The 13,929-nt window shown below is 44.8% G+C and overlaps 1 protein-coding gene across 1 annotated transcript in view; it reads right to left on the reverse strand.

The window, feature by feature from the left end:
• Positions 1-1,977: 1,977 nt before the first annotated feature.
• LOC137527918 (ficolin-1-like) overlaps positions 1,978-13,929 on the reverse strand; it is a 47,625-nt gene continuing 35,673 nt past the window's right edge. The window contains exons 6-9 of the mRNA XM_068248984.1: positions 8,748-8,875; positions 5,448-5,577; positions 4,040-4,174; positions 1,978-2,304 (exon numbers count right to left, since the gene is read on the reverse strand). Of these exons, the coding sequence (XP_068105085.1) occupies positions 2,063-2,304; positions 4,040-4,174; positions 5,448-5,577; positions 8,748-8,875 (635 nt within the window). The 3' untranslated portion in view covers positions 1,978-2,062. The remainder of the gene's footprint in view (positions 2,305-4,039; positions 4,175-5,447; positions 5,578-8,747; positions 8,876-13,929) is intronic.

Here is a 13,929-nt window from a genome sequence, read left to right on the forward strand (position 1 = left end):
GGCAACTATACTAGCTATACTGGGGCAACTATACTACCTACTCTCAGGGAAACTATACTAGCTATATTGGGGGCAACCATACTACCTACACTGGGGGCAACTATACTAGCTATACTGGGGGCAACTATACTACCTACACTGGGGCAACTATACTAGCTATGCTGGGGAAACTATATTACCTACACTGTCTGGGGGTAACTATACTAGCTATACAACCTGCAATGGGGGCAACTATACTAGCTGTACCGGGGCTGACTATACTATCTGCACTGGGGACAACTATACTACCTACACTGTGGACAGCTATACTAGCTATACTGTGGGCTGACTATACTACCTGCACTGGGGGCAACTATACTAGCTATACTGGGGAAATTATACTGGCTATACTGGGGGCAACTATACTACCTACACTGGGGACAACTATACCAGCTGTACTGGGGCAACTATACTCAGTATACTGGGGCAACTATTCTACCTTCACTGGGGGCAACTATACTAGCTACACTGGGTGCAACTAGACTACCTATACTGGGGGCAACTATACTAGCTATACTGGGGCAACTATACTACCTACACTGGGGGCAACTATACTAGGTATATGGGGGGCAACTATACTGCCTACACTGGGGGCAACTATACTAGCTATACTGGGGCAACTATGCTACCTACACTGGGCAAATATACTAGCCATACTGGGGGCAACAATACTAGCCATACTGGGGGCAACAATACTAGCTATACTGGGGGCAACTATACTACCTACACTGGGGGCAACTATACTACCTATACTGGGGGCAACTATACTACCTACACTGGGGGCAACTATACTACCTACACTGGGGGCAACTATATTACCTACACTGGGGGCAAATATACTACCTACACTGGGGCAACTATACTACGGGCAACTATACTACATATACTGGGGGCAACTATAATAGCTACCTATGCTGGGGCAACTATTTTAGCTACTAGCCATACTGGGGGCAACAATACTAGCCATACTGGGGGCAACTATACTAGCTATACTGGGGGCAACTATATTACCTACACTGGGGACAACTATACTAGCTGTACTGGGGCTGACTATACTCCCTGCACTGGGGGCAACTATACTACCTACACTGGGGGCAACTATACTAGCTGTACTGGGGCTGACTATACTCCCTGCACTGGAGGCAACTATACTACCTACACTGGGGGCAACTATACTAGCTGTACTGGGGCTGACTATACTCCCTGCACTGGGGGCAACTATACTACCTACACTGGGGGCAAATATACTACCTACACTGGGGCAACTATACTACGGGCAACTATACTACATATACTGGGGGCAACTATAATAGCTACCTATGCTGGGGCAACTATTTTAGCTATCTATACTGGGCAACTATTTTAGCTACCTATACTGGGCAACTATATTAGCTACCTATACTAGGACAATTATACTACCTATACTGAGGGCAATTATACTAGTAGCTACCTATATTAGGGGCAACTTTACTACATATACTGGGAAAACTATGCTACTTATACTGGGGCAACTATATTACCTATACTGGGGGAACCTATACCTGGCATTACCCGCCATGGAGCGCTTAGTATGTCGCACTCACTCCTTTCCTTTTTTGGGGGCAGAGGGTGTATTTTAATGCCCAGCACTGAGTGTCAAATGTCCTAGGTACACCACTGCCCCACACTGTAATCAGTGAGATTCTGCTACAGAAAGTCTTAAGAAATGCCCAGTCACACCCTAATCTTGCCTATTGCCCACTGCATCAAATGCACATCATGAAGAAAAGTTTTAATTGGAGATGTGAAGTCACAGGGAACTGAGATCCCGCCCCAGAGGGAGAAATATATCATCTGATAAACAAGGAGTATAGATCATGTGACCATACGTTTCAACTCAATAGTCAATAGTCAGAAACAGTAGTTAAAAGCTTCTTTCTATACAGAGATGAGGGAATAGCAAATTTTCAGTCGTGCCGATAGTTTTCATTCTAAAGTGGCAATTTATTCACAAGTACAGTGTCTTCTTATTACTTGCTTCACACTATATGAGTCTAATCTTCATCTCAGACTGTTTGTAGGCATAGTGGCTGTTCCTGGAATTGTACCAACTCATGCCTTTGGCATCCACTTTGCCAGGCATGTATAAACCATTCAGGTTTGAATAGTGACAGTTATTGTACCACCAGCCTCCTTTATAACTTGTGGCACAATTAGCAGAGTATTGGTCGTTGTCCTGGTCCAGAGTGGTGAACATCATCCCATTGTGTTGGGACAAAGAATCCGCTGAAACAGAAGAAAATGTTATTAATTCACATGATCTGATCCCGAGGAAGGGGCTGATGATTAGCCATGCAGAACGCTTTCAGCCAATCTCTGCTGTTTCTTTAGCGTAGGAGTGATCTGGAGGCTCTTCTGTGCAAACATTAAAGGGACACTGTAGGGGGTCAGGGGAAAATGAGTTGAAGTTACCTGGGGCTTCTAGTGGTCCCCCGCAGGCATCCTGTGCCCGCGCAGCCACTCACTGATGCTCCAGCCCCGCCTCTGGTTCACTTCTGGAATTTCAGACTTTAAAGTCAGAAAACCACTGCGCCTGCGTTGCTGTGTCCTCACTCCCGCTGATGGCACCAGAAGTGTACTGCACAGGCCCAATATGGTCTGTGCCTGCGCCGTGCGCTCCTGGTGACATCAGGGGAAGCGAGGACACGGCAACGCAGGCGCAGTGGTTTTCAGACTTTAAAGTCAGAAATTCCAGAAATGAACAGGAGGCGGGATCGGAGCATTGGTGAGTGGCTGCGCGGGCACAGGATGTCTGCAGGGGACCATTAGAAGCCCGGGGTAACTTCAACTCATTTTCCCCAGACCCCCCTACAGTATCCCTTTAACCCTCAGACTTGTTTTAACAACTGTTATCAGTTTGTCAGTATAACCTTAGGAATAGCCTTGCATCTAGCAATTGTGATTCAATCGACAAAGCGAACAACTTTATTAAGGAATCAACTTCAGTATGGTTGATCGAAAGTCGATCGACTAGTGGCCTACACACTGCAGGCGATATCTTATGTGATTCACCTTCACTTTCGATCTGATGGATGTTGTGTCTCCATGCTCTGAATGTAAAAATCGATTCAGAGTCAATGGAATGACATGTGAACTGTAGCCGATTCCTGTGGGATTGACCGATATCTTGCACCTTGCTCGATCAACTAAGCTGATCGATTCTACATGAAATCAGCCACTTTTCATTGATTGGGAATTCTAGAACAAACTCGAATCTCTCTCAATTCTATAATTGTACAGCCAAATTGCTAGATGTATGGCTACCTTGGCTGACTGTCTTTAACCACCCTGGTGTTCTATTAAATGCGCCAGGGAGGCTGCGCAGCACAATTTTTTTTTACATTTTTTTTTTAAATCATGTAGCTAGCCTAGCGCAAGCTACATGATAGCCGCTGTGCGGCGGCATCCTCCCGCCCCCTCCAATCGCCTCCGGGGATCAGAGCAAACAGGAAATCCCATTCAGAACGGGATTTCCTGTTTGGCTTCCCCCGTCGCCAAGGCGACGATTGGGATGATGTCATCGATGTCATGGCATTGGAGGGAGTCCCGATCCACCCCTTAGTGATGCCTGGCACTGATTGTCCAGGCTGCGCACGGGGTCTGGGGGGGGGGGCTGTTACGCGACGGGTAGCGGCGCAACGGTGGTGTGTGGCGGCGATCGGTACAAACACGCAGCTAGCAAAGTGCTAGCTGCGTGTTTGAAAAAAAAATTTGTGAAAATCAGCCCACCGGAGCCAGAGCAATCCAGCGCGGCGGTCATGGACGAGCTGAGCTCGTCCATACCGCTAAGCTGGTTAAAGGATCTCAGTTATCTGGGTCATGGTATATCCAAAGAAACATTCAGGAAGCAAATCTTTGCAGTCTGTCTGTACCTCAAAGTGAATGGACCATCTTTCCACAATGGTGAGGAGCTCATGTTAGATATGGTAGTAATACGTTATATATTGTTTGGCTTGTTCACCTGCATTGCCACGTGCAAAGCTTCCCAGCACCAACTTGTACTTCTCAGATTCTCCCAGAACTTTGAAGGAATTGTATTTAGCAGAATACTGCACAGAGTCAGAGTCTTGGAGATCCACCCTCAACTCCCAGGTCCCTGAAATGACATCACATGGTTTCATAACACCACTTGTAACAAAACAAACAAACAAAAAACAACAACAATAAAATGAAGTTCTATCAAGCACTGCCTGTCTGGATGTTATATTCTTTATTAATAAAATGTCTTCATACCCTTTAGAGACTGGAGTGGAGGGACTTTAGATAGAAGACTTTTCTACACACTCCGACACTATGGGCCTGCTTCACTAAGATAAATAGCATGCCTTATCAGAGATAACACGCCTTATCAGATTTAACACACCTTATCAAAGGTAACATGCCTTATCAGAATAGCATAGCGAGCACTACGAACCCTCAGAGGCTCTGGGCAGGACGAGTGGAGCTCTCGTCATTGCCAGTTAGCAGGCATAAGTTCATAGCGCTCGCTATTCTACTCTGATAAGGCATGTTAACTTTGATAAGGTGTGTTAAATCTGATAAGGCGTGTTATCTCTGATAAGTCATGCTATTTGGCTTAGTGAATCAAGCCCTGTGACATCTTTCCATGTTTGCTACCAGGACACCATCATTAGATTAACCTTTTCTCTGAGTCACATGATGGGGAACATATTTATACAAGACCATCTCAGAAGCTAAAGCTGTAATATTACATGCAGTGGTTTTGGCTGGGGCAATGTGCAGGTGACACGTACATTTCAGGCAGAAATTTATTTTAAGTTGAGTTAACACTTATCAAAATATTAATGTAAACTAAAAATGAAACTTCCCACTTCTAATGTATTGTGGCCGTATGAAACGCAGTATAGTGAAAAAGATTATGTAGCTTCTAGCCATTTTTTTTTGTTGACACCGGTTCTTCGGTCTGGTCCATGCTGCTCCAGATTCTACTCATAACTTCCCCCAACACAACCACTTCTTATCCTCACAATTGTTGCAGTCTTCTTCAGTGGCGTAGCTAAGGAGCTGGGGGCCCCAATGCAAGTTTTACAATGGGGCCCCCCAAGCACTCTATACCTAACAATTGATACGGCGCACCAAAACCTGCCAATGGAAACTACAGTGTCAAAGGTACAAGAAGGGGATGGAGAACAGTTTGTGAATGATTACCACTATTCAAAGTATCTATAGATGTGATTATTATGAGCACAGGACCAATAGAGAGCTAATACTGTAGTTGAGGGAGGGCCCTTCGGGGCCCCTTTGGCCCAAGGGCCCCGATGCGGTTGCAACCTCTGCAACCCCTATTGCTACGCCACTGGTCTTCTTTCTATAACCAGAACGTAGACTGTAGTGTAAGTGGTCATTACCTGAAGATGTAAGTTGGTGAATATTGTCGTTCCCCAACCAGAACTCTGTCAGACGACTGCCAAACCCCATCTTGTAAGCCTTCCAATCTCGAAAGAAATCAACAGAGCCATCCACACGTCTCTGAAAAACCTAAAGTGAGTGTAACTGATTAAATTGTGCGCAAAACATTGTGAAAACTAAACGAGGCTTACAATGTCTCTCTGACAAAGTCTATTGTTCCTCTAGGGGGCACGTTTCATTTTGGACCAGTCAGGCAAGCATTCACTCTAGTAATCTCTCTAACTAATAAGCAATAGTGCTGATGAAAGAAGCACGGAGATATGCTATTCAAGATGATACCAGGCTTGTAATGTTGGATACACACGGTGCGTTCCCGCACTCGATTTCCCGCTCGATTCCCGTAGATTTGTTTATTTCCAACATGTCCGATATGCATTTCGATGGATCGTTAGGTCGATTTGGCATACTGTACACGTGAATCGACCTAAAAAAATGCAAATCGGACATGCTGGAAATAAATGAATCGAAGGGAATCGAGCGAGAAATCGAGTGCGGGAACGCACCGTGTGTATCCAGCATAACATGCAAGGTTCTTATCACCTGAAATTGCTAGGGATGATCGTAATCTGCTAATTAATATTACACAAAATTTCTTGCAATTACGGACATCCCTAATTACGATTTGGACATTAAATTGATTTTGTGTAAAACATTTGTATTTTAGCGTAATTTTTGTGTAATTTTGTGCCGACTTTAGCTCTTCAGTGCAAAGCCCCCATACATGCTGGTATCACCAAAGTTGCTAGGTATGTTAAAACGGACCCAAACCAAACATTTTTTTAAATTAAAAATATTTAGTTGCACCACTCTGACACATACAAAGATAAATAAACACTCCTTCAAACCTATGAGCATTTCAGTGCATGCTTTTCACCCTTCTCTTTTCATAACTAGGGTTATACAGGTGGCAGCCATTAGCAATTCCTCCTTTGCCAGACACCATCTACTCCACCACTTTGCCGGATTCTCTCCCGGCAATATGAAAGGAAGGGAGGGGTTCCTCTAATAAATGTAAAATATTTTATATTTGTCATCATTCAGCTGAAAAAAGGCTGCTATTTATTATTATAATTTAGAAAACAGATTTTATTTCTGAAATCTTGTATTTTTAATGTGGGTCCACTTTAAGGGGAATAGTAGGAATAAGTAAAAAAAAATAATTTTACAAAAAGACTTTGTAGTTTTTGAGATAATAGATTTATTTAAAAAAAATATACTCAGAAAATTATAGTTTAAAAACATTTTCCTTTACATTTTTGCAATCGAGTTTCTCAAAAACTACAAAGAAATTGATTTTTATTTTATTTTTTACTTTTCCCCACTATTCCCCTTAACATACCTAGCTATTTTGGGGATGATAGCATGTATGGAGGCTTTGCTATCAACCACTGAAAGTCAGAACGAAATTACATGAAAATTATGTAAAATTGTGAAATTACAATTCCTGATTATGTTTACATGAAAATGTAATTATGATTTTTCCCAAACATTTGCATTACAATTTCGCACCGTAATTGTGAATTACGATGCAACATTAAGGTTATGCAAAATTTGTGCTCATCACTAGATTCTTTTTAAAGATTTACCAGCAAATTCTATTTCTGGCTTCACCTAAGTGTTGTCAGAATGAGAAGAGCCTCACTTATGCGAATATTCACTATTCACCTGGGTGTTCCTCATAGCTGCCACGTGATATTGAACAAGGTTTTGTGCTGTGGAGCTGTCTTTCAGCACCACCACACTGCTACCTTGCTCTTCCAGGAGATCCACCACTTCTGTTGCTTTCATCTGCTGTCCAACGCTAGCTAGCACTCACTCAATGTCCTTGTACACAAACAATCATTACACATGGGCACCAGCTGATTCTTACTGCCTCTTTAATAGCGAGACTTGCATCGTGATGAAAAATTGTAACAGCCGTTGGTATTAATAATACATCACCAGTCCGGTAGCATCACCCACAGAGACCCGTGCGGTCAACAATTGTTTCGCTGGTCAGCTTCCTCACGGACTGCTGCTCTCTGCGGCGGGAATATTGCTCCCACTTCACTCAATGTCTATCGCTACATACCAGGCTTCCTTGGCACCATCACCCCCCATTGTTCTAAGCCAATCTGCCTGGACCACCACCTCTGCTCTATCTTGTGGACCAACAGGAAGCCCTGGCAGGAGATTTACGGATGTTTTTGCCAGGGCTCCATTTTTTAGAATTTTTTTTTTCAATCTGAGAATTGTGGTAGGGAGTCAAAAATCCCTCCCTTTGTTTATTTAAAAGAATTTTTTTTTAGAATTTCCTTAGTAAAGGAGGCTGCCAGATGCCAAAAGAAGATGGCAGAAAATTGGTAATAGAGATTTTTCACCTGCCCTAAGCAGGTGAAAGGTTCTTGCACATGTTTGACAGGAAGCATCACTTCCCAGCACATGTTCCCAGCATTTGCAAAGGAGGAAATAACTCCTGTGGCAAAGGAATCACCAATCGCCAACTAACTCATCAGCGCTTATCGCTGGCAAGTTATAACATTTGACCACAATAGCAGTAGTGTGCACAGCTATGGGGGTCAGTCGGCTGTGGCGTGTCACACACAAAATAAAAAACAGGAGACCAATGTACTAGCCCTCAAAATGGCTATTTTCAGCAAGTAGTCAGTGAGAAACAAGAACAAAGGCCTAGCTAATGCTTTCCCTACCTATCTGCAGCAAGTCTTACCCTGCCCTCATAGCAGCAGCCAGTAGAGAATGAATCCAATATGGCCACCACAACTGATTTTAATAGGGGGGGGGGTCCAGGAGGGGGTGCTAACTGATTGGCTGCCATGTGTCTGCTGACTGTGAGGTAAGGGGTCAAAGTTTGGCTCTATGATTATGTATAAGGGGCGGATGGAACACACCAAATGTTCGCAGTTCGCCGTGTACATGAACAGCGGAAATTCGCCGGGAACTGTCCGCCGACGAACAGTTCGGGCCATCTCTAGAGTTCACTCAGATCCATAGGATGGGTATACTGTAATGAAGGTGCATGAACAGGTAGGAGACATAAGGAGGAGGAGCCTGTCAAAGCCTTACAGTCTACAGGGAGAGGTAGGGACACAAAGGGTAGGGGACCAGAGTTCAGTTGCTGGTTTAAAGCACCAGTGAGGGGGGGGGGGGGGGTTAAGCCAGAGTGAAAAGGTGCCTTACATTATGTGTTATGGAACTAAACTTATTAATGATTGGAATGATGAGAGTACAGAGGTACGTACAATCCAGCCTCCTCCTTCGGTGTGCATGTCACACAGGACCTCCAATGGTTGCTCTCCATCTGGGTATATGGTGTACCAGTCACTCATGGTGAAGCCTTTATCCAGCAACTCCTTACAGTTTCTCACAGCTAAAGAACATGAAAAAAAATTCACACTGAAATAAGTAATCTATAATGCTACCACATGTTTAAAGGTGTTAGGAATTGTATATTACCTACACTTGCCTGCTGGTGGCAGTATTGGCATGGACTGCCCGGAACTTTCATTGTGCCACCACCAGAGGGCTCAATGGACTTTTGAGCAGCTCCACATTTCTACTACCCACCAGCAGGTGGCCTGTTACTGTCATTGCAAGGACTTGCAGTTCCCTGTTTGGCCTCTGGATGGCTTCATGGGAACACTCATTGAGACTGCTCACTACCAGTTGCATCCTGAGTGTACATCACATGGCCTATTTAAGAACTGCCTCTTCCTCCTGTTGATTGCCAGAACTTTGCAGTCTTTTGCAGATGTGAGTCTTTGGACATATCTGTACCTGTTACCTGAACCTGTACCTGTTACCCATTACCTCTTACATTGAATCCTGATTGCTCATCTTCCTGGTATTGACTTCTGCTTTGTACCAACCAAATTTCATCTGTAGTTAAATCTTCCTACTTTCATCTGAAGAACATTGCAAAGATTAAACATCTGATTCCCCCAGAGGATCTTCCAACCCTAGTTCACGCCTTCATCACATCACGGCTGGACTACTGCAATGCCCTTTATGCTGGCCTCCCCAAAAAGGACCTGCATTGCCTGCAATTAGTGCAGAATGCTGCTGCCAGATTGCTAACAAACCAGCCTCGCCACCCACTGTCACATTACACCGATCCTTCGCTCACTGCACTGGCTACCAGTAGAATGGAGAATACTCTTCAAGATTGGACTGCTGACATTCAAATCCCTGCACAATCTGGGCCCTGGATACATGAAGGACTTGCTGAAGCTGCACCACACCTCTCACAACCTCAGATCAGCAAGTTCTATAAACCTGGTCACTCCCAGATTGCACCTCAAAAAATCTGGAGATAGAGCCTTCTGTCATGCTGCCCCTACTCTTTGGAACTCCCTGCCACACTCAGTAAAGACAGCACCATCCCTGGAGCTATTCAAGTCCAGACTGAAAAGCCACCTGTTTAGCCTGGCATTTCCGGACTTATAAAATCCTTCCTCCGTACCACGATGGTCTGAGCCATGCTTATGCGCTTTGAGTCCTATGGGAGAAAAGCTCTCTACAAATGTTATTTGTTGTTGTTGTTGTATGACTACCCCTTGCCTACTGATTTGTGTCCTGTGCTTGTATATATTTGCTTGTTGTATATATTTGTACATATCTCCTGCACAATGCTTCTAAATAGATAGATAGGCAGTTTGGGTGTTGGATGTATGTGTGCACACTGGTTTTTCTGGTTTATGGGAGATTCATTGTATATGTCACGGCCAGAACCCAAGGTCTGACCACTTCGGGTTCTGGCCAGACAAAACGTGAAGTTGCCATCTAATGCGGCCAATGTTAGAAATATTCTGCAATTGCGGACTTTGGCCGGCCAGAACGCGTTGTCATGCTCCCTCAGCTCTCCCCTACTGCCTGCACTACTCAAACCTAAGATCAGGGTAACCAGACCAGAGAGGCAGAGAGAGGCAAAGCGCACACGTGACCCGCAGGATGTGAACACTTCAATGCGGAAGCGCCAGTCATTTGGCACTTCCGCATGTGAAGTGTACGGGTCCGGGCAGGTAGCGTGCGTGCTGCTCTCCCTCTCCGGTCACCCTGATCTGAGATCTGTGAGTAGCACAGGCAACCCCCCCCCCCCGGCCATGCAAAGCGCACAGGAAAGCCCCACCAGCCATGCAATGCACAAGGTACAGCCCCCCCCAACCACGCAAAGCACACGGTAAAGCCACCCCAGCCATGCAAAGCGCCCAGCGAAGCCGCCAAGCAATGCAAAGTGCCCAGCGTAGCCCCACCCCCCCAACCATGCAAAGCACCCCCAGCCATGCAAAGCGCACAGTAAAGACCCCTCCTCCCCAGCCATGCAAAGCACCCAGTGAAGCAATCCAGCAATGCAAAGTGCCCAGCGAAGCCCCCACCCCCCAGCCATGCAAAGCACCCAGAAAAGCCCCCCATCTGTGACTAATCATCACTGTAATTTGATCTCTCCCCTGTGTCACTCGACTGCCACAGCAGAGCAGCTAATTTTAAAGTGCAGGATGTTAACAAATTTGTTTGCTTCCGTGAAATCAGGAAGTAGACAAGCTGCTGATTTGTTGCAGGATTGTGTTCTAGCTGTGACAAAGATTTTCTTTTTTCCTGTGAAGGTTGTTATGTTGTTGTCTATCTTTCAGAGCAGAGAGGAAGTTCCGATTGCCATTCATGGTGCTAGAAAGGACCCGGGATGTTCTGGGATTTGTGCATTTTGGACTTTGGCCGACTGGCTTTGGCTGTTTCTAGAACTGGACGGCCAATGTCTGAAATTCCCAGCATTTTGGACTTTGGCCGACGTCAAATTGGCCAGTTCTAGAAACGGACGGCCAATTCAAGAATTGGCCGATTTCTGGTTTTAACCGTAACATACATATTGGGCCTGATTCACAAAGCGTTGCTAACCTAGTTAGCACGCCTAAAGACTTTGGGCGTACTAACTAGGGTGCCAAGTAGTTAGTGTAATAGACTGATTTTTGTGTAGAAAAATCTGTAAAGCAGTAACTTCCCAATAAGCTATTGGAAAAGAATCCTATTCTTTGAAATATCTGTGGAGATAACAGGCTGAAATACAGGATCAGGATTTGGGCTATCTATTGCCTGAGTCTGTTTATGTTTAGCAACTTGTTGACCTGGGGAAAGTACCTAAGGGGAGGCTCGTGGCCTGCTGCCTCATTCTCATCAGACATGATGCAGGCAGAGGAAGCATGCTCATGGAGTTCTTCTTTATAATTCCCTTTTTCAGGGTGTAACATTTTGGAGGTCCCACCGAGATGAATGTGATGAGGATTAGCTGCCCAGACAGACATCCCTAATCATCATTCAACTTCAAACACGCTGATTGCCAGAGAGAACAGAGAGGTCGTGGTGGTTCAACAGCTGTGGAAGGAGAGACTTGCATGTGATCTGAGGTTAAAGAATAGTGCCAGGAGAGCTGCGCTGTCTATCCTACAGGAAAAGGTTGAACATTAGACTAAACTTGTTCCAGGACTAGGAATCGAGATGGAATCATCGGGTGTTGAGGACTTGAAAGTACAAGTGGGCGGTGCCTTGTATGCATTATCCAAAGATGCTTTGCTGGAAATATGTGACTTTTTATCTATTGCTGGTCCATCATCTAAAAATATGGCAGATAAAAGTCGGTCCTTTATAATCTTGCATATTATGAGGTATCTGGAGAGGGAAGAGTTATGTGAACTAGAGGATCAGGGCATGTCTGAGTTACTCATGCTACAGGATAAAGTGAAAGAGCTGCAACAATCTTGTAGGGATAGTGTACCGAAGCAGGCAGTTTCAGAGGAGACACAGGCAGGTGTAGTACAGGGACAGATAGTTCCTCTCTCAGAAGCTGAACAGTTGAAAAAAGAGATAGAAGCACTACAATTGAATTAACGTTAGCACAGCAGGAGCAGACAAATCAGATCAGTGAAGCAAAAAAGTCAGTAAGGGGAGGAGATAAGCATTGGAATGAAGGCCGTGTTCCCGCTCTGCAGACTTTCCAGCATCATGTTCCTTTGCAGTGGGGTAGAGAATTTAAAATATCAGGTCAGATAGGTCAGCCAGGCCAAAAGGACAAACTGACTTTTTCTAGCTTAGCCCACCAAATTGAGCAGGGAATCAGCAAGGGGTTTCCTGAAATAGAAATTGTTGATGCAGTGATTAGGGCAATAGCACCAGATTTGCACCAGATTTGCAGCTGCGCAGCTACCTGGAGGGTAAGACCAACCTTACTTTGCCCACTTTGAGGAGAATCCTCAGATCTCATTACCAAGAGAAGGGTGCAACAGAATTGTACAAACAACTGACCTCAGAGGTACAAAGCAGTAAAGAAGACCCACAGACTTTCTTGATCCGGGCTTTTGATTTAAGACAAAAAATCCTGTTTGCTTCCCAGGAGGCAGAATCTGGTCTAAGATACGATCCTGTACTGGTACATAGTATGTTTCTTCATACTGTCTTAACAGGTTTGCAAAATGACAACATCAGAAGTGACCTTCAACCATTCCTGCAGCAAACAACAACAAGTGATGAACTGCTTCTGGAGAAACTCAACATTTCCTGTGCAAATGAAGCAGAGAGACAGAATAAAAAGAAGCTACTCACCCCACAACGACCAGCCACAGTGCACTCAGTCCATTCAGAGACATCTACAGCTACAAAAGGTAAAAGCACTCACCTGTGCCAAACTAGTAACACTCAATCTGAGGTACTGAATGAACTGAAAGAAATGCGTTCTGACCTAGCTTTATTAAAAAAACCTGGGTGCGGAAGTTGCACAAATCAGAGAATCGATTCAACAACCTACCACTGTACAGACACAGTATCAGACACCACCTGCAGCAAAGGAGTGTATACCCCCTCAACAGTTACAGTATTCTCCAGAAAGTTGTGTGTTTCCCCAAGAACCGAGACAGATGTCCGCTACCCCCTATCAACAAAAGTTTAGACCTCAACGCCACTACCCTTCAGCATATGCCCCTCTGAGAAAGTGTATTTGGTGTCAGCAAAATGGAAATGAATATTGCAGCCATTGTTACCGATGTGGAAGTAGTGAGCACTTCCTTGCAGGATGCAAAGCGAGAGGTACAAGACTAAACAAAGATGATCCTTTAAATGGGAGATGGTTACTTCCACGGGACAGGGAGTAACCAATAGGAGAAGAATGTCCCAACCATATTGTTTCCACTGTGGTGTTCAGGGGAGAAATCAGAAGCTCAGCCGATGTACATCTTGTAAGAAAGCTACCTATTGTTCAAAAATCTGTCAAGCTGAACATTGGCCTCAACACAGGAAATCGTGTGGACAGTATCATGGTCCACCAGTGCATGCCAGCAGCCCTAGAAAGGAGGATAGTCATTCCCGCCTTGTCACTCTGGTAGGGAAACAGTGTATAGCTGAGTGCTACATACAGGGGCATAGAACACGAGCATTATGGGA

Source organism: Hyperolius riggenbachi, chromosome 8 (genome assembly GCF_040937935.1).
Source record: "Hyperolius riggenbachi isolate aHypRig1 chromosome 8, aHypRig1.pri, whole genome shotgun sequence".
Taxonomy (NCBI): Eukaryota; Metazoa; Chordata; class Amphibia; order Anura; family Hyperoliidae; genus Hyperolius; species Hyperolius riggenbachi.